At 54.8% G+C, this 20,884-nt stretch overlaps 2 protein-coding genes across 2 annotated transcripts; one reads left to right on the top strand and one right to left on the bottom strand.

Moving 5' to 3' along the window:
* Positions 1-8,435: 8,435 nt before the first annotated feature.
* LOC118700708 (serine/threonine-protein kinase pim-1-like) lies at positions 8,436-11,080 on the bottom strand (the record flags this gene model as incomplete). The annotated part of the gene is made up of 5 exons (XM_036405304.2): positions 8,436-8,680; positions 8,923-9,099; positions 9,714-10,080; positions 10,284-10,334; positions 10,466-11,080. Coding segments are annotated over 5 exons (1,317 nt in total), but the record flags the coding sequence as incomplete, so codon positions are not given.
* An 8,470-nt stretch (positions 11,081-19,550) lies between these two features.
* LOC118700733 (olfactory receptor 14A16-like) lies at positions 19,551-20,267 on the top strand (the record flags this gene model as incomplete). The annotated part of the gene is made up of 1 exon (XM_036405325.1): positions 19,551-20,267. A coding segment is annotated over one exon (717 nt), but the record flags the coding sequence as incomplete, so codon positions are not given.
* Positions 20,268-20,884: the final 617 nt, after the last annotated feature.

Genomic DNA, 20,884 nt, shown 5'->3' with positions numbered 1-20,884 from the left:
AAAATTGCTGATGAGTAAAAATTGGAAATAGAAACTGTTGAAAAAAAAACTGATGAGTACCCCTATAAGTACCTGAAGCCTTCAATTATCGGTGTGCAGTTGGAGGGAAAACTTCCCCCACTGTACCCAGCGCTGTATTGCTCATACTTTACCATATTAAATAATAAATTGATTGCTGCTTGAATATTGGCCTAGTCAAGCTTCTTATTCATAACATGCCTCACAACCGCTGTCAAGGATGGAGCTTGAAGCCCTCCCCAAGGACTGAGACTGAGACCCTTCAAATTCTAACCCAGGGGTGCTGGCCTGACTGGAGCGGGATGTCTGCCATGGGAAGCGGGATGTTTCCCATAGGAACCAGTCCTGAAACAACGGGCCCCGCTCACTGCTGGCACTGGTTTGTGCTTGAACATTGGCCTTGTCAAGTTTCTCATTTATAACAGTCCCAAAGGGCTCTGGGCTGATCTGGATCCAATGGCTGCAGTAGGTGTGCCATTCCTAAATCCAGTTTGGGAGAGCCACAGCTGTGTTGCTGTGTGAGCTCTGAGGTATCTGATGGCGGGAGATGCTCAGGTTTGTCCTGTTTGCATCCCCAGCTCCTGCAGAGCTGCTGTCAAACAGCGCCAGGGGATGCTCCTGGCACTGACCCTGGCCTGGCTCAGGGCTCAGCTTTCCTCCATCAATCCCACTTCAGAGCTTCACTCTGGGGGGAAGGGGTTAGTGGGTCAGGAGCAGCACAATCCAGAGAATTGGAGGATGGCTTTATGTTGGTAATTCTGGGAATGGGTTTCTCTGGCAGGATGCTGGACACCAGGGATTTCTGCCCTCCTTTCTCAGGAGAGTTTGGGTTTCTTGTGTCAGTGCTGTTCCACAGCTCCCACCATCCCTGCTCCTTTCACTGACACTTCCCCAGCTTCCCAGTGTCCTTTCTGAGGGGAAGAAAGGAACATCCATGGTGGCACCCCTTGGCTGCCTGGGGCTCCAGCTGCTCCTGGAGCTGCAGCGTGTCCGGCACAGCCGCTCTCAGCGGGGCTGGGCCTTGGTTCAGGCCCCACAGTCCCTGTCAGTGCCCACTCCCCACTGGGCTCAGGCTCTGGCCGTGTGGGGCTGCTGAAGGCTCAGCGGCTCTGGCTGAGCACTCCCAGCTCTGCAGCTCCTGACTCATCCCAGGGATGGGGTCCCGCAGCCCCGGTCGGGGCCGTGTTGCCAACGGGGCCCTGCTTTGGGGTGGCCATGGGTACCTGCTGCTCCTCCACCCTCAGCAGCCCCACAGCAGAAGGGTCCTCTGGGAGCCCAGGCAAGGGATCCAGCTGTGCAGTTCCCTCTGTGTCCACAGCAGCTCTCCCAAAAGTCCTTTGGGCTCCCTGAAATCCTGTCTCCTGAGGTGATCCATGCCAGGAAGTCCCAGGGCCTCTGGGCCTGTCCCAGGGGGTGTTTTTGCCACTCCCAGTCGTGGTCACTTCAGCTGCTGATGTGCTCAGGCCTGAGTGGCAGCCCTCAGCCAGAGCTGGCTTACAGGACAAACCCTGGGCATTATGTGACTAACACCATCAGTTTTAGTTAGCTAAAAATAGATGGCCAAGGTGATTCTGCAGCTGTTTAACACCAAACCAGCTGCTTTGGAGACTTTCACATAATCTTGTGTAGTTACCTGCAAGAAATGTGTCATTCTAAGAAAGTTTCCCAACTGACATGAATAGAGGCTTGTAGGATATTTTAGGGGAAACCCTCCAAGCCAGGGACTGGGCTCTGGCCAAGCCATGGGTCCTCCTGGTCAGCAAAAGTGCCAGGAGACCCAGGAGTTCATGGGCTAAAAATATAATCCAGTTCCTTTGACTTGCTGATTTAGGCCTAAAAACCTGGACCCACTTTTGGAGCAAATTTGGAGACCTCACCTACGGGTGGATGCAGCACGTGGGATTTTCCCAAGTGCTTCCAAGAGTTCTCCAGGTCCTCGCTGTGAAATGGGGCTCCCCAGTGCCTGCAGACTCTGGATGATGGTAAAGTGTTTAGGCAATTGGGGATGTGTCTTTCTCAGTCCCTATCCTTTCTCTCCTGTAATAATGATTAGGTGCATTACCTTGCTTTTTTTTGCTTCTTGCTAAAGCCAAGCATGTAGTTTTATTGAATGTATAATTTTACTTCTGTTGCCTTAACACTCACAGTAAAATAAGACCATTCTTCCCATTGGTTTCTGTGCTCTTTAAATCAGCCCTGTCAGCTGGCAGAACAGGTATCAGAACCTGATGAAAGCCAGGCTCTGCTGTGATCTAGCTGGGCCTATGGAATGCAGAGGGCCACTGTCAGTCCATGGAACCCATGGGAGCAAGGCTCAGATGGGAGAAAGGCATGCACCAAGGAACCCCAGAGACCCTGATGGAGTCAGGGCTGCAGGGTGTCACACAGGGAGGGACCTCATGGCAGCAGGAGAGCACTGTGAGGCTGGGGAACAACGTGGCACCAAGGTTCCACTGGGACTTGACAGAACCCCATGGACGTGGATGGCCTCAAACGGGGCCCAGAGACACTTCCCAGACAAAGCCCAGGGAGGGGGATTTGCTTTATTCAGCACCGGGTGTGCGGGGATATCTCCTCCTGACAGCACACAGCACACAGAGATTACAATGGATGGTTATACTCTATGCACATTCATGGTTTTCCTTAGAAAAGGTGTGCTTATGCAAACGATCTCTCAGCACTCATTACCATCATTAGCATGCGCCAGGCGCAGGCGCAGCGCACACTGGTGCTGGCACTGAGGAAGGCTCCGCGTCTTCCTCGGGGGTCTCCTGATGAAAGCTGGACGTCTTCATCGTCGTGCCCTTTGCACCTTTCTCCTCTAGGCGTGCACAGTCTCTTGTTGGCTGTTTCAGCAATTTCCTCACTGGTTTTAGCAAGCTCTGCCCTTCATTTCTGCCAGTTTTGTTCCCTGTTTCTTGCCAACTTTCATCCTGTGTCTTGAGCTTGTGGCTGAATTTTTGCAAGCTTCCATATTGGGTGCAGTGTCTCTTATTCTTGCCCAACTATGCCTGGGCACAGTGCTTTTAACCCTTTCACTGCCAAGGACTGGAGAGCCTCTCCTGGACACTGGGAATTCCTGCAGGTGCACCCACCTTTGCAGACAATGAGGCTCCAACCTCACTGTAAGAGGGCCCAGCTTTTACACTGTTAAACAAACAAGCTGACACCACTGCTGGTGTGGGAACATCTGGTTTCATTCTCCTGATTGGCTTCTCCCAAAGCCTGGCCAGGGCTCAAGGAGGAACCAAGGGAGGTGACTTTGATCCCACAGCCTCAAACAAAGCCAGATCTGGCCTGCTTTCTAAATACAGGATTGTAAATCCATATTTCACCAATGAACACATACAGAGATCATATTGGTAATAATGATTCATTGATGAGTGGATACAAATATAACCTTTGGTTGGAAGGTTCATCTGGAGCTCAGCTTTGCCTCAGGGCCTGTTGTTCAGGCCTCAGTCAGGGCCTGGTGAGGCCTCAGTGCTTCACTCAGTGCTTTGACCTACAGATGAACTGCAACCTTCAGAACAATTTCAAAAACACAGTTTAGATTTAGGTATTAGGCACAAAAGCATCACCTCTTGTTCTTCAATTAAGTGCTGCTCAAGTGCATTACTCAGAGCTATAATTTTAATTCCTTTTAAAACCTGCCTAATTAGTTGCTATTCTCTGTTCTTTATCAAATGCCCATTCTTTTCTTGAGACTGTGTCTCTTTAGACAAGTCCCAATACTCCATTTCCAGCACAAGGTGTCACAACAACTCCAACATGGAATCATAACACACCAAGTGCTCACACTGCAATGATGGCAGTGACTGCCACAAATGCATTTCACAGCAGCCTCCAATTTGGGAGCCAATCCCACCATGAGGAATTTTCTTCTTTCTGCCTCTCTTCTACTGATCTTTCTATTGAGGTGATTCCTGATTGTTGGACCTCAAACCCAGCACTGATAGACATTCCTGCAACATTCCTGTCCTGGAATAGCCCAGTATCCTCCCTGGCCAGCAAGCAGATAATCCAAGGCCGTGCAGTTCTGCAGAGCCCCATTTGTGTTTGTTGGAGCTCCTGGGATGTGCTGTTGGATATTTTCACAGCATCACTTCTTACTTCTTCTAATAATTGATTTAGTTCATTAATGTAAATTGGGTGCAGCCATGCACAGCCAGGGGTTTCCATTTCCCCAGTGGGCCATTGTTAAGGGCATGGAGCACATCTGGGAGATAAGTTCTCCATGGGGACAGGTTCCCATCTTCTCATTTTTTCAGCTGCTCTTTTAACAACCCCTTCACCCATTCAACCAATCCTGCAGCTTGTGGTTTGTCTGGGATATGAAAAACCTGGCAGTCTTAATCACTGCATTTCTCACAGTAATAGAAAAAGCACTCTGCATCACAGCATCAGCAAATCCTATAGAAATAGCCAATTTAATCCCCTTCTGCTTTATGCCTTGTATAGAGTTCACAAAGTTTACCACTGACATTTGGGTCTTGGCCAGTCCTTTTATGGAGAGTATTTAGTGTCAGTGAGCAGCTAAAGCTGACATATTAGTACTGTCAGCCTTATTTAATAGTATCAATTTTTAATTACATAGATACAAATATAAATTATTGTGTTATATTATATATAACTATTACAATTAATTTATTATTATTATTATTATTATTATTACTACTATCATTATAATTATATCACTAGCACAAATGAACCTGAGCTCAAGATTGAAACCTTCTGTCACTCTGTGCGGGAGTGACAACAACAATTTTTCCTTCTGTTGGTGCTGTTTCCAAAGTGTCATTAACAAAGTTCACCCCCGTCTTCCCAAACCCACAAGTTCTTTTCCTTTTCCCTTATGTAAATTTGGATGCATTTGAAGCCATCCAGGGGTGCAGCCTCTTTTACCCAACTGCCCCACTGCTCCCACGGGGCTCTGACCTCAGCCCACTCCAGAGCCAGGGAACTCCAGGGAAGGGCTTCCCATCTGGGAATTTCTGATGGCACTGATTCCTCACATTGACATTGAACAAGTGACATTTTGTTGGGATCTGGCCAGACTGGGCCAGTTTTGTTTTACCAGTGGGCAGGGTCAGCACCAAAGACACAGACACCAACTAAAGGAATCAGTGTCATTTCCTGTAGCTCAAAGCAGCAAAGAATCACAAAAGGAGCAGCTCAGCAATGCACCCAATCATCCCCACCAAAGATTGCCTGCAGTGATTGAGAAAGATCCAGGCCCAGTTACCCTCAGGCTTTACCATCCCCCAGACCCACACAGCAGCTGGGGAAGCTGTCACAGCCAAGGGCTGCAGAGCCACTCCTGGGCACTGGCAATTTCTGCAGGTGCCTCCAGCCACAGGTGAGGCTCCAACCCCGCTGGGAGAGGGCCCAGCTCTGACAGTGCTGAATGAACAAACTGACAGCACTGCTAGTGTGCCAACATCTGCTTTCATCCTCCTCTTGGGTCCCTCCCAAAGCCTGGCCCGGGCCCCAGGAGGGACCAAGGGAGCTGACTTTGACCATTCAGCCCCAAACAAGGCCAGATGTCAGATTTCATGGCCTGGTCTGGCTTCTAAATACACAAAGGTCAATACATGTTTCACTAATGAGTGGCTACATCTATCACAGTGCTAATGACCATGCATATTTCATCAGGGAGCAGATACAAAGATAACCTTTGGTTGGAAGGTTCATCCAGAGGCCACCTTGGGCTCAGGGCCTGCTGTTCAGGCCTCACTCAGGGCTGCTGTCCAGGCCTTGGCACTTCAGGGATGTGGTTTAGTTCTGGGCTTGGCACTGCTGGGTGAGCAGCTGCACTGGGTGAGCTCAGAGGGCTTTTCCAACAGAAAGGATTCTGTGATTCCATGATTCTATCCACTGCATTCAGCTTGGTCCATGTTAGCAGCATTCATTTGCTCAGAAAGTCTCCTCTTGCCCAGCTCCTGTGGCCTGAGGCTTCAGCTCCTTCAGCTCCTGGTGCTGAGCTGCTCATGCTGAACGAGACGACTCGGAGAGAAGAGCACAGTCCATGCAATTCCTTCTGGGACACGGAGAGGGGAGGCTGTGCAAACAGGAGCATTGTTTGCTGTGGCTCCTCTCTGCCCTTCACGCCTTTCAGCGCTTGGAACCAGCCAAGAGCTTTCTCCAAGAGTGCAATGGAGCAGCTGTTCCTGCTCCTGGCTCTGGCTCTCTCCAGTCTCTGCCCTTGCCTGCTTCTGTTCCTCGTGCTGTGCCCTCTGTTCCCCCAGGGCTGGCTGGCTGCTGCCCAGGACTGTGGCACTGGCACAGATCCAGTGCTCCAGAGCCTCCTTTCTGTGCCCTTGGAGCTGCCTGGGCACAGCAGCCTTTTCCATCTGCAAGCTCCCCATGGACAGGGAGTGCCCAGCTCCGTTCCTTGCACAGCCTCCAGGAGCCCAGGGCTGCCATCTCAAGTCCCTGCTGGCACTGGGGGCTCCCAGGTGCCTCAGGCTGCTGTGACACCGCTGCACACGGGAGGGAAGAGGGGCAGGGGCTGTGCTGAAAGTCAGCTCCATCTGCTGCTGCTGCTGCTGCTGCTGCGGGGTCATTTGTGCAGCCCTGGCCCAGAGTCAGGGATCAGATCCTGCCAGTCTCTTCCAGCCCTGGCTGCTCAGAGTTTGGGCCTTGGAGCCTCAGGAGGGCAAAGGCAGATGCTCCTGGTCCCTCTGTGTGCCCGTGTTCAGCAGTGCTGCTCCATCAGTCTGTGCCCAGCAACGGGGAAAAGCCTCAGCCCTGCAGGGCCAGGAGCTGCCGGGCTCTGCCTGAGCAGCTCAGCCAGCAGGAAGGGAGCTGCTCCACACAGGAACCAGGAGCAAAGGACATTCCTTTGATAGGACATGTTTTCTATTTAAAAGAAAAAAAAGAAAAAGGAAAAAAATAGGTAAATTGTAAAAGATAAGAATAAAATCCAAGTGTTAGTGAAAAAACATAACATAATGTTAGTGAAAAAATCAAAACATAAATGCAAAGTTACATTCTTTGCATTAGGAGGTAAATGATCTTTTTAAAAAGAGAACTCAGTTATTTACATTGTACATGTGCTGATGCCATGGATCCATCTTGCTGATCTCAGCACCCTTTTTTAAAAGTTTTTGAGGTTGTTTCTAACATTGTTAAATTGTGGGCGAAGCAATGGGAGAGTGCTTTGTGCCCTGCCAGCTCCAAGCAGGACTGGGAATGGAAACACTTTCAAACCCCAAATCCTTTAGAAGATGCCCTTCCTTCTCACCCTGTGAATGAGCTGCACATTCCCGTTGAAACTGTCAGGGGGTTCATAAAGACTCAAATCCCACTTGCAGCTTTTTGCTCTGGTTTGACAGTGCAAAAGGGCAATTCTCCATCCACCAGCTCCAGACTGCACTGCCTCAGGAGCACGGCCCACTTGCCAGCTTTGGCCTACTCATGGCACTGCTAGAGGAGGAAGAAAGTGCAACTGCACAGTTCCAGCCCATCAAGAAGGAAGAATGGGACAGATAGAACATCCTGAGGAGATCCAGGCGTTCAGCTGGGACTGTGGAGAGTTTGGGTCCTTGCCAATTGGATGTGTGTCCCCAGCTGCAATCTCTGGGCCTGCAGCAGAGTCTCACTCACTGCCAAAGCAGAAAGCTCAGGCGCTGTGCTCGCAATGGGCTCATCTGATGCAGAGCTGTCAGAGCAATGTGAGGGCAGAGCCAGCCCAGCTGGGCCCAGGGCTGAGCCCAGCAGAGCCCGGGCAGAGCCCAGAGCAGCCTCAGCAGCCGCAGAGCCTGGCTGCAAGGAGAGAAAGCAGAAACCGCCCGTCAGCTGAGGGCTCCTGTGCCCTTGTGCCAAGGCCTGTGGTGCCCAGGCCATGCTGGCTGTGCCCAGAGCTGTGCCCAGAGCTGCCCATCCCTGCTGCCTTTGGCAGCAGAGCAGGAGGGCAGGACATGTGCCCAGCCTGCAGCCAGCCACGGCACATCCAGCCCTCAGCAGCTGCCCAGAGCCAAAAAGCAGCTGGGCAGCGACTGAAGAATTCATTGCATCTGCCCCAGCAAAGGGGGAACCTTTGGTGCCCGGCCAGACCGTGCCAGGCCCAGATCTGGGAGCATCCCCCTGCCTGTTGTCGACTCACCTGCAAGTTGGGCCTGGAGCCTGGCTTTGAAGAAGGTGCCAGAATCCAAGTCCATCATCTTCAGCTGGCCAGGCCGAGGAAGAGATTGTCACCCTTGAGCTTGTCCTTGGTGTCTCCAGCAGCAGCCCCACCTGGTACAGCTTCTCCAGGGGCTCCTTCTCCTTCCCTGGGGCCAGATCAGCTGTCAGGGCTCTGCCCAGGGCCCCAGCCATCCATGAACCAGACAAACAAAACAAGGGGGGATGGTGGCCACCAGTGCTTGCCACACCCTGTCTCCAGCTCAGCTCCAGCCCAAGTGCTGCGTGTTCCCTTCTGCTGACCCCTGCTCAGAGCTACAGGCAGCACAAAACCAGCCTGGTTTGCTTTGCCACTGAGTGCCAAGAGATGTGTGGAGCTGGTACCTGCCAGGCCCCTGGATCCAACTGTGCACGTGGATCTCTCCCATCTTCTAGGGCAGAGGAACACCCTGCACCCAAGGATGGCAGAAAAGCTCTTCTAAGGATGGCCTGTCTGAGGGTTGCATGGACAAACACCTCTTAATGATATCCTGGCACTCTGGGGAGAGAAACCAGAAATCACCAGTCAGTTGGAGAAGTTGCCCCCCTGTTCCCGTGCCCAGGCCATGCTGGGTGTGCCCAGAGCTGGGCCTAAACTTCCCCATGGATGCTCTGTTTGGAGGAGAGCAGGAGAGCAGGACCTGTGCCACCTCCTCAGCAGCTGCCAGAGCGGGATGCCCACGAGCCCACTGCTGTCTCCCAGCACTGGGATTCCCCCCATGCCCAGAGATGAGGATCCACCTTGAGAGAGCCATCGTGGGAACAAGATCCGCCCCCGAATGATCTCCTGGCCCCTCCTGAATGGGTGCTTGCCCATGACCAGGTGGCACAGCAGGAGGCCCAGGGACCAGATTGTCGCTGCCTCGCCGTGGTAGCGTTGGTGCTGGATCCACTCTGGTGGGCTGTAGGACAGGGTTCCTGTGGAACACAGACACAGCTCAGCAGGGGGATGCTGCTGCTCCCAGAGCCTGGCCCCAGCATCCCTGGCATTGTGGGGGCTGCCCCAGAGCCGCACGGGGTGAGCGCTGCCCTCTCGCCAGCACCTGGGACTTGTGTACAAACTCGGGGCTGGAAAAGAAGCCACAGGTGCTGGAAGAGGGCAGCAGAAACCCTGGGAAGGCCCAACCATGACACACAAAGGAAAAACCCACCCAGTGGTGGAGAAAACCCACTCTCCTCCCCATCTGCATGGCCCCCAAAAATGTTAATAAGCCAAGGCAAACAAGGGGAGCAGAGCAGTCCAAGCCCTTCCTCGCCTGCACACCAAACCATCTGGGGCACGGGGTCAGAGCCCCCTCTCTGCTACCCCCATGGGGGTTTGTGTCGGGCTGGCTGCCCCAGCTCCAGCCCCAGCCCAGGCCACAGTGGGTGCTGAAGGCTGTCGGCAGGGCCGGCAGCTGGCCCCCCTCACACCCCACTCAAATCAACTCGGCTGCAGCATCAATCCCATCCCAGCTGCAATAGGGGGAAGCCCTGGTGCTGCACCCAGGCTGGGCCATGAGATGCCCAGGAGCATCCCCTGGAGGGCTCACCTGCAAACTGGGTGTAGGCTGTGTCTTGGAGGAAGGCGCCACAGCCAAAGTCGATGAGTTTCAGCTGCCCGCTGGCCAGGTCGAGCAGGATGTTCTCGGGCTTGATGTCCCTGTGCAGGACCCCGCAGGCAGTGCAGTGCCGCACGGCCTCCAGCACCTGGCGGAACAGTGCCCGCGCCTCCTCCTCGGGCAGGAACCCCCGCTCCGCCAGGAAACCCGAGAGCTCCTGGCACCGCTCCGGACGCTCCAGCACCAGCAGGAAGCTGTCGGGGAGCTCGAGCCACTCCAGGAGCTGAATGACAGCGGCACAGCCACGGGACACCTTGGCCAGCAGCACGATCTCCAGCGGCGCGCTGCTGCCGTCGGGCTGCGGGAGGAGCGTGGTGCAGTCAGTGGGGCTGAGGCCATGCCGGGGCTCTGGGAGCCCTCAGCCAGCCCGGGATGCTCTGCACGCCCCCTCAGCCCACGCCCGCTCTCCCCGCAGGGCTCCCGGCGGCTCCCACCCTGCCGGGCCCCGGCTCCTCGCCGCCCGGCCCGGCCCGGCTGCTGCCGCTGGCCCCGCTCACTCACCAGCTCGCCCCAGTGCCGGATGCGATCCCGCGGCACGCGTTTGATGGCCACCTGCGAGCGAGGGAGAGCAGCGGGCTCAGCTCGCCGCCCGTCCTGCCCAGCCCCGACCTTCTCCTCCTTGTCCGCCTTCTCCTCCTCCTCCTCCTCCTCCCCCTCGGCCCGCCGCCGGCCCCGCCGCTCACCGGGGCGCCGTCCGAGAGCCGCGTCCCCGAGCAGACACTGCCGAAGCCGCCGCGCCCCAGCAGCGAACCCACTCGGTACCGCTCCTGCAGGGCCTCCTGTGCCTTCCCTGCGGGCGAGAGGCGGCTGTCAGCGCTCGGCCCGGGGCCAGCAACGGCCCCCGAGCGCCCCCCGAGCGGCCCGGGCCGGGCATCCCCACCCGCCCCGGGCCCCGGCGGCTCGGGGCCGGCGGCCGCGCTGCCGAGCGGCGGAGCTCGGGCCGGGGAAGCCGCAGCGGAGGCGGCGGGAGCGGCCGCGCCGCCTGTGTCCTCCGCGGGCCCCGGGAGGAGCCGGGGACGGGGACGGGGACGGGGCCGGGGCCGAGGCCGGGATCGGGACGGGACTTCACGTCGGGGCCGGGGCCGGGGCCGGGGCCGAGGCCGGGATCGGGCCAGGCGGAGCCGAAGGGCGGCGATGCCGCCCTCGCACCAGGCACTGATGCCCGCCCAGCAGCGCCACCGCCAGTACGGCCAGAGCCAGGCGGAGGCGAGAGCGTGGCGGGACGGCCAGGGCCGGGCACGGGGCAGCCCCGCCCAGGGCCGGGGGCGGGCCGGGGGCATGGCCCGGCCCGGCAGGGGAGAGGGAGGCGGGGAGAGTAGAGGAACGCCGGGCAAGGGACCCCGAGAGAAGGGTGCCCGACCGCGGGAAGGGGAGATAAAGAGAAACAAAAAGATAAAGAGAAAGAAGGAAAGACTGCTCTAAAATATCTGTTTTTCTGCTGCCGCTGCTGCTGCTGCCGCTGCTGCTGCCGCCGCTGCCGCCGCTGCAACTGAAGCACCGGGGCCGTTCGTCCCCGTGTCCGTTCCCCGCTCGGCCCACGAGCCCCACGTTCGAGCCCCGCGCACCCCGGGCACCCCCCCGAGTCTGTCCAAACACGGGAACTTTGCAGCAGTGAGTCCAGATGCAGAGCCCTGACTCCTGCACACTGGCACAGCAATCCCCTCGCTTGCTGCTGTGCATTGTCCTGGCTGAGGGTCAAACACTGTCGGGGCACCTTCCCTTGCTGTAGGATTCCTACCTGACCCCAGCACTGCACTTACATCTCCAGTGTTGCCTTCCAGTAAAAACAGGAGAAGGAAAACTCTGTGTGGCTCATGGTATTTTACAGTGTCTAAAAATCACTAAGTCACCAATCTTAGAGGTGCGGTGCATCTGGAATTCCTGGGATGGAGAAGTAGTGCAACATGGAAAAGGGGAGCATAGAAATAAATAGAGGAAAAGATCTTGGATTGTTTCTTTCATTTTCATTTCACTTCTGGAAAGCTGTTTCAGTTTTCCAGGAATCTTCTCCTGTCTCTCTTCCCAAGAATGTCTCATGGAGAACAAGGTCAAGCTTCTGTCACAAGGTTTGCCAGCAGGAAATTATGCCACTGGTGAAATTTTCATGATGACTGTTTGTGCTGGCCTAGGGCAAATTTTGGGAGGAAACTTCCAAAAGGGGTCTGTTTTGCAGAGATAGCCAAAAACTCCAAAACTTTGTGTAAGTTGTAAAGCCGGTATTATTAATGTTTATTATTACAGTGCCGGATGCATGCGGAGATTACTCTCCTTAAAAGACATGCGTACCTCTGGGAACTTCAGGTCCCTTTTTATCCTCCTCTCAAATACATATCCATACAATTTCACAATAGGTTCATACATATTCATTTTTACAAATTTCGCGTGGCATTTGCCACTAGTTCTTCTTTATCAGAAAGAATTCTTAGGTGAGGTTGACCTGCTTTCACAGCAGTCTCTCTGTCTCTCTTTATCACCCTCTGTCCCGTCCCCCCCTTATCTCTGTCCTTCACTGAATCAGTTTCCCTGAGCCTAGGCTTTGCAGTCAGGCTACATAGCTATGTTTTCTAACCACAGACTCAAAGATGTACATTTCACCTAAATCAAAATGGATTTCTACTCTGGAGAATTTCTCCTCTGTCTCAGAAGCACTCCTCCCTCTGTCCCTCACACGCTGGCCCTGCCTGGCGTTCCTCATCCCTTTCCCCACCGCTCTCCTGCCATTCCCCTCTGCTAGAAGGCGGACAAAGCTGCCTTGGACAGCAAAGTCAATTACAGCCAGTGTGAAGAGAACATGGAGGAGCTGGATGAGAGGATGCAGGAGTTGCAGAGCCAGATTTCAGGCCAGGAGCAGCACTGGAACAATACCCAGCAGCAGTTCAGCGATGCAATTGAAGACACGGTGAGGGGTACCTCGTCCCCACCACGAGGAACTGGCACCTTTGGGACTTGACAGCCTGAGGCAGCATCCCTTTGAGGATCCCCCTCCAGGCTTTTCCCTGGAGAGCTCCATGTCACATCCTGGAGCAGCTGGCTGAGGCTGTGCACCTGTTCACAGCTGGATCGCCTGGAGCTGAAGGCTTTCCGTAAACACCTGGAGGACTCCTGGAACAGGAACATGGAGGAACTTGAGGATAGGCTGTTGCGTGAAAACGCTGCTGGGATTAAGAAGTGAGGGCAATGGAGATTCTGATGGCTTTGGGGACAGCGATGGCAACTGCTCCTGCCAGGCAGGGCTGTCACACACCATGCCCCTGAGCTGGGTCATGCCCTGCCCTCCTGGCCGTGCACACGGGGGAGCTTTGGTGCCACAGAGGGGCTGAAAGCGCTGCAGGGGCTGCTTGGGATGGTGGCATGGGTGCCTGTGCCCTTCACCTGGCATCAGCCAGCACCTTGGGATGGGGAGAAACAGGCTCAAGAGCCCACGGTTCACCCTGCAATGGCCGTGACCCTGTGCAGTGAGCTGCCCAGCAGCTGGCTGCTGCAGGGAGCTGCTGCCTGTGTGCTGCAGGGCTGAGGCCCCAGGAGCTCAGCCAGCCCTCTTCCCTCCCCCTCCTTAGGCAGCTGCCAGTCCCTTTCTCATGCCTGTCCTGTGACCGCATGCTCAGCGTGCAGGTTCCTGGCCAGTGAGCAGCACCAGTGCCTCGGGGGCAGCGGGGCTGGCATGGGGGGAGATGGGTGCCAGCAGTGACCCGCTGTGCTGGCACAGGGGGCCAGTGTCTGCTTGGGAGGGGCTGATGTGGGGAGCCCCCTCTGCAGCCCTGCCCATCAGCAGGGGCTGTGGGGCTCCTCCCAAGGGCTACAGGCAGCAGGATGCCATGGGCTACAATCCCATGGCTTTGGGGGGGCTGCCTCCAACAGGAACAGGTTCTATGTCCCCTGTCACACACCTGTGACTCCTGCCCTCCCCAGGTACCCCGAGACACTCCCGTATTTGCAGCCCATGCCCCCCAGCAAGGAGCCACCGCCCAGCCAAAGGTGAGGGCCCTGAGGACACATCCCCAGTGCCTGGGGTGCAGAGCAGCCCTGACACAGCAAGGAGGGCTCTGCACCTGGGCTGGGGCAGAGCAGCCAGGGGGGACGGGGCAGGGCAGGGGAGAAGAGGGCAGCTGTGGAGGGCCAGTGCTTGCCCCAGGGCTGGGGGCTTTTGCATTCCTTGCCTTGCACTGCCCTGTCTGGCCCATCTCTCTGTCCCAAGGCTGCTGAAAGCACATCTGATGAGCTGCGTCTGTTTGCAGTCTGAGCTCAGGCTTGGAGGGCTGTTGGGGAAGATGAAACAGGAAAGCCTTATAAATATGATTGCTTGGCAAAAGATTTTGAGAATATGGAAACTATAAGCGAGATTGAAATGAAAGCAAGCTTCGAGATCCCTTAGTTACTGAACAACGGGAAAACAACGGTGTGGCTGGCTGAAGGTAATCCCCTTTTGATGAAACAGAACCCTCTGCTTGCAGGCAGGCCCAAGGGTCAGAGCAGACCCTGCCAGATTGGCAGAAGGGGTCCAAAGAGTAGTTTTTAGGGTTTAAAATGTAGCACAGTATGGTAATGTAGTGATTCTTATAGGCTGTATGGAAATGCTATAGGATTTGTATGTTGAACTAGATTAGTTAAGTGAGAATCAGAATATTCAACACAGAAGATGATTTATTGTATTGTAATGGGAACTTAGCTCTTACTTTTCTATGCTCTTAGCTCTTACTCTTACCTCTTGTCTCTTAGCTCTTGCCTTTATCCTCATACCCCTTTTAATCTCTTATGCTTTTACTCTCTTACCCTCTCATCCTCTCTACCCCTCTCTTCTCTCAGGCCAGCTCTGAGCTGCAGCTGGCAGCTCCAAGCAGGGCCCTGCACCCATGCCCTTTGCAATAAACCGTCCACGACCTGGCTTCAGAGATCTCTCGTCTCCGTTCGTCCCAACCGTGCTACCCCCGTCAATCCTACAGATGGGGATTGGGTGCCTCCTGTGAAAGGAGTTCCCAAAACCAACCCCTGCAGCTGGGACAGCCCAGCTCCTGCCAGTTGGTGTCCTGTGCACAGGGACCTGCCTGGTGCCATGGCCAGCACACCTGGCCATGGGAACAGAGCCAGCAGACCCAGCCTGGTGGGATGGGCTTGGGGCTCCTGTAGCAGGTGGACAGGAGCTGGCAGGGACATGCCCCTGCAGGCAGCACTGCCAGTGCCCTCCCTGGCACAGCAGGGTGATGCCCTGCATGCCACAGGGCTGGGCACTGAGGGTCCTGTTCCCCATCCTACAGGAGGCTGCTGGTCTGGGCCAGTGTCCCCGTGTGCCGCAGAGCTCTGGGGACCATCAGAGCAGCAGCTCCACCATGCAGAACATCAAGGCTTCCCCACATACAAGTGCACAGCTGCAGCATCTCCTGGTACACAAGGTAGGTGTGATGAAGGTGGGGACACAGAATGGTGACTGAGGCTTGATGGCATTGCTGACTATCCAGGGGGAATCTGTGCCTTCAGTCTCCAGAGAGACCTGAGTTGGATTATTGGGGTGTGCTGGATTGGGCCCTGCATTGCAGCCAGCTGCCCTCTCCTCCTCAGCCCAGTGTGACCCTGCTGCACGGTGATGGACACATCTCGAGGGGCCGTAATGACCAGCATCGTACGGCGATCAGGACACAGGATGCGTCAGGTATGGCCCTGTCAGGGCAAGGGGGTCAGTGACGACAGGGGCTGATTATCTGCAGGGTGCCAGCTGGGGGATGAGCAGGGCTCTGTGTACAGAGCTGGGTAATGTGGCGTGGGTATTCTGCGTCTGGAGTAAGAAGGAAAGGGCAGAATGGAGCAGGAGGACTGGCACATGGGGCAACTGAACTTGGAGCTGGAGTAACGTGGGAGAATGGCCATGCCCAGTGTGGGACAAGAGCTTGAGTCCTGGTGCGCTGGGGCCAGCACCTGTGGCGGCTCACCCTTGCCCTTCACGCCCAGGCCCTGCCGCCTCAGGAGAGCACGGCCAGGCACAGCTCCTCGACAGGTCTCATGGGCCCCAGGGCTCGAGCAGCCTCTGCAGCCTCGCCAGACATCAACAGCCCCCGGCCAGCTGGAAAGGACTCAGTGCCCAATGCTCGACCTGGGACATCTTGTCCAAAGCGAGACATGCCTGTGACAATTGTCATAAGAAACTTGACTTTTTACTTGTATATGGTTATTAAGTTTGTTGTATATAGATATTAGGTTAATAAAAACTGTTAAAATTATAGGCAGAGCTTTGTCTCACAGCTCATCTGTCAGCTTCCTCCTGCCCTTCCTTTCTGCGGGGCAGCGTTAGGGGCTGGCCCAGCGGCTTTCCTCCCGCACGGCTGCAGCCCCTTGCCCACAGCTCCCTGGCGGGAGCCAGAGCTGCTTTGCAGCCGGGCCCCCCCGCCGTGTCCCGCAGCCCGGGCCGGCTCCTGCCCGCTGCCAGCGAGGCCCCGCGGCTGGACCCGGCCATCCCGGGCCAGAGCAGCTCCCTGCCCGGGGGAACACAGGGGGACACGGGGGGATGTGAAATACAAAGCTGTGTGTCCTGTCAGGTACACACAGGCAATGTGTGTATTTGTGATTGCGACATGTGTGGAGACCGACAATGGGACAGTTGTGAATTCTAATAATAACTGAGGAAAGTAAAGCATGGAAGAAGTCCTTTGAACCCATCTTTTGTTTACAATTAACCTTGGTTGATTTAGGAGCATTGGCATTAAAGCATTAAGAATGTTGCTTCTTGCTTGTAGTTAATCCTTGAAGAGTTCTGCAATAATAACCTTTTGAAGTATAATTTGAGAACATTGCTTGTATCCTTGAAACTACAGCTTTGGAATATATATAAAGGAAACAAGCTTATCTCAGGCCTTAATAAAGCAGAGAAAAACAGCTTGAGAAAGGAAGATGAACACCACCTCAAGGATTTATGGTTTCAACCAAGGGAAGCTAGACATCACTGTTGTTAGATTTATAGTCTTTGCAATTAAAAGGAGGACCTACATCTGGAGAGCTGGACCTCACCAGATGGGATTCGTCTTTCTTCTTTTGGAAACCGGACCACCACCATCTGGGGATACTCCTTTTGGGATACATTCTGAGAAAAACTAAATCACAATAGTGTATAGAATTGTGACGTAAAAATTGGGAATAGAAACTGCTGATGAGTAAGAATTGGAATAGAAACTGCTGAGAAAGCTGATGAGTACCCCTATAAATACCTGTAAGCCTCAACTATCGGTGTGCAGTTGGAGGGAAAACTTTCCCCACTGTACCCAGCGCTGTATTGCTCATACTTGACCATATTAATTAATAAATTGATTGCTGCTTGAATATTGGCCTAGTCAAGCTTCTTATTTATACCATCCAAAACTGTAAAAGGAAAACTTCCTGCTGAACTCAACAAGACTAGAGGGAAATCAAGGCAGAGCCATGGTTTGTCAGGACTTGCTTGATCCTCATGAGCCCTGTGGTGCATTTGGAGCTGAGCCCCTGAACCTCAGGGCCTGAGAGGAGATTGCAGAAATCTTTCCAGGAGTGAAAGACAGAAGAAAACCCCAAAGTGTCTCAAAGCATGAATGGGTCCCACTGAGGTCCATCCCAACACAGGCTGCTCATGGACTCCTTAGAGGAGAGAATTGGAGGCCAGGATGGCACAAAATTTCTCAGAGACTCAGTGTGGAAAGGACAATCCAAAGTACCTTAAAAAACCTTGAGTATCTCAAAGCATTAATGAGCCACACTGAGTGTCAGTGCAAAGCTCTCCAGGGACTCATTAAAGCAGATAATTGGGGCCATGATTGCACAAACCTCTCACAGAGTCTGCATCAAAAGGGAAACACCAAGTACCTTCAAATAACTGAAGTACCCTGAAGTATTAATGAGCCCCACTGAGTGTTGTTACTGACAAAGCCTCTCCAGTGAATAATTACAGCAGATAATTGGAGGCCATGATTGCACAAACCTCTCAGAGACTCCAAGGCAAAAGCCAAAGCCAAAGTCCTTTGAAAAAGCTGCAGTCCCTGCAGGGAGCATGAAGGAGCCCCCAGGGCCATTGCTGAGCAAGGCTCCCCAGGGACTCCTTGCAGCAGATCCTTGAGGCCACTGGGATGTGGGCTAGGGGGGGATGCTGAGGGCAGCACAAGGGGCTGAGAGTGCCCAGCCTGGCTGGGGCTGTGCCAGGAGGCCCCAGGGCCTCAGGACAAGGTGTCTCCTCCCAGCCCTTGCTGGCACAGACCCTGCTGTGCCCCAGGGCACCAAGACTTGGCTTCTCTTTGTCCCCACCTGGCATCACTGCCTGCAGTTCTCTGCTCTGCCTGGGGCCTGGGGACTCTTTCTCAGTCGTGTTTCTCAGTGAGACCCATTAAAAGTCCAAGAAACTTTGGAGTTGGATTCTGCCTTGGAGTTCAGGAGAGGTTTCTTCAGCTCCCTCTCAGGGACTGATGTTCAGGGCCTGAGCACAAAGCCCCAGAGGCCCATTAAAGTCCTTGTGCTGTGTCTGTGCTGCTGAGCTGGGCTGGGCTCCTGGCACAGAGGCAGCTCCTGCTCACCAAGAAGAGCTTCAAAAGCACATTTCTCTGGATGAGCAGCTCTTCTGCCAGCCCAGCAGGGCTGGGGCACTGCCTGCAGCCAGCCCGGGCACAGCACAGAGGCACAGAGAGCTTCAATCAGTCAGGGCTGGGAAGGGGCTGAGAAGTGCCTGGGGCACAATCACTGCCAGCCCTTGGCACAGGAACCTCTGGCTGCAGGACAGTGCAGCTGCAGCTCCTGGAGCCATCTCCTCAAGCTGGAACATCCCAATGCCTGCAGAGCCTGTGAGTACATTCTCTGCTTGTCTCTTGTGCAGAGCAGCCAGGGGTGCCCAGGGCTGTCCTGCAGAGCAGGGTCCTGCAGCCCAGGGCGCTGTGCTGGGGCAGGGACTCTGCTGCCTGCCAGGGACAGCTCTCAGCCAGCCCTGGCAGCTGCTCCCAGCATTGGGGGACAAGATCTGGCTGGGAGGAGACAGCTGGTGAGGCTTGGAAGTGTTCTCCTTGTGTGGGGAGGATGCTGCATTGTTCAGGACTGCTCCCAGCATGGCATTTAACTGCAGAACATTTCCAAGTAGATTATACAGGGAGCACAGCAAGGCAGGGGCCGCATAAAAGGGAAAATCCTGCTTTTTTAAACGACTGTTCTGGGTTGCCTCGATTGGAAATTGCACATAGATATTCATCTCTAAGTTCAGCCTGTGAAAAATAAAAAAAAGTTTCCCTTTGATCTGATTAAACCTGGCAGTGACAGAAATCAGCAGAGGGCCCATAACAGGCAGCATCAGTGTTGCTTTTCCAGCCTCCTCAGCGTTGCTCTGACATTGCCATCAGAGCCTGCAGAGCCAGAGCTGCCCCTGGGCAGTGCCTGAGCTGGGAGGGCTCTGCAGGGCAGAGCTGAGCCCCCAGAGCTGGGCTGGGCTCTGGCAGCACTGGCAGGGCCCAGCCCTGGGCACAGGGAAGCAGCTGCTGGCAGGGACAGCTCCAGGCAGCAGAGCCCTGGGCAGGCAGTGGGGGGAAAGTGCCCCCAGGCTGTGCTGGGATATTTCAAGTCCTCTCCAAACCCAACTATTCCATGATTACTTTTTTTACAGATCCCCATGCCAAGGCACAGCAAATGTCCAACAGCAGCTCCATCAGGCACTTCCTCCTGCTGGCATTGGCAGACACACGGCAGCTGCAGCTCCTGCACTTCTGCCTCTTGCTGGGCATCTCCCTGGCTGCCCTCCTGGGCAACGGCCTCATCATCAGCGCCGTAGCCTGCGGCCACCACCTGCACACGCCCATGTTCTTCTTCCTGCTCAACCTGGCCCTCGCTGACCTGGGCTCCATCTGCACCACTGTCCCCAAAGCCATGCACAATTCCCTCTGGAACACCAGCAACATCTCCTACACTGGATGTGCTTCTCAGCTCTTCCTGATTTTCTTCTTCATCTCAGCAGAGATTTGCCTTCTGACCATCATGTGCTACGACCGCTACGTGTCCATCTGCAAACCCCTGCACTACGGGACCCTCCTGGGCAGCAGAGCTTGTGCCCACATGGCAGCAGCTGCCTGGGCCAGTGCCTTTCTCAATGCTCTCATGCACACGGCCAATACATTTTCCCTGCCCCTGTGCCATGGCAATGCCCTGGGCCAGTTCTTCTGGGAAATCCCCCAGATCCTCAAGCTCTCCTGCTCACACTCAAACCTCAGGGAACTGGGGCTCATTGCTGTCAGTGTCTCTTTAGGTTTGGGCTGTTTTGTGTTCATTGTTTTCTCCTATGTGCAGATCTTCAGGGCTGTGCTGAGGATCCCCTCTGAGCAGGGACGGCACAAAGCCTTTTCCACCTGCCTCCCTCACCTGGCTGTGGTCTCTCTCTTTGTCAGTACTGGCATATTTACCTACCTGAAGCCCCCCTCCATCTCCTCCCCATCCCTGGATCTGGCTCTGTCAGTTCTGTACTTGGTGGTGCCTCCAGCCCTGAACCCCCTCATCTACAGCCTGAGGAACCAGGAGCTCAAGGCTGCAGTGTGGACACTGATGACAGGATGGTTTCAGAAACATTAAGCTGCTGGCCAATTTCTGCAAATCACTTGTAATAAAAGTCATCTTTGATAGTACATTTTGGTTTCATTTTGAAGGTTCTTTCTTTTTTTTTTAGGTTTTTAATCTTGTCCACAAATTAATGTCATTGTTTGTGCCATTTCTCATTTTGTTTCTCTCCACCTTCCCTGTGGCCACAGACTGTGTCATTGAGGGGCTGCACTCTCGGTGGCTTTAAAGGAACTAAAGGATCTCCCAGCAGAGTTTTCTGCAGAGATGCCCTTTAGTTGTCTTCTCTGGAGCTGCAGCAGCAATGTCTGTGTGCAGAGCTGGGGCAGATCAGTGCTGGCCCAGCAGCTGTGCTCCTGCTGGCCACACCATTCCTGATCCAGGCCAGGAGCCATTGGCCTTCTTGGCCACCTGGGCACACTGCTGCCTCATGTCCAGCCTGCTGTCCATCAGTCCCCGCAGGTCCCTTTCTGCCTGGCTGCTGTCCTGGAACTCTGTCCCCAGCCTGTAGCACTGGGGCCAAATACTAGGGCCTGGCACTTGGATTTGTTAAACCTCACCTTGTTGGATTC

Source organism: Molothrus ater, chromosome 35, assembly GCF_012460135.2.
Source record: "Molothrus ater isolate BHLD 08-10-18 breed brown headed cowbird chromosome 35, BPBGC_Mater_1.1, whole genome shotgun sequence".
Taxonomy (NCBI): Eukaryota; Metazoa; Chordata; class Aves; order Passeriformes; family Icteridae; genus Molothrus; species Molothrus ater.
This window is presented reverse-complemented; position numbering and strand designations above follow the sequence as displayed.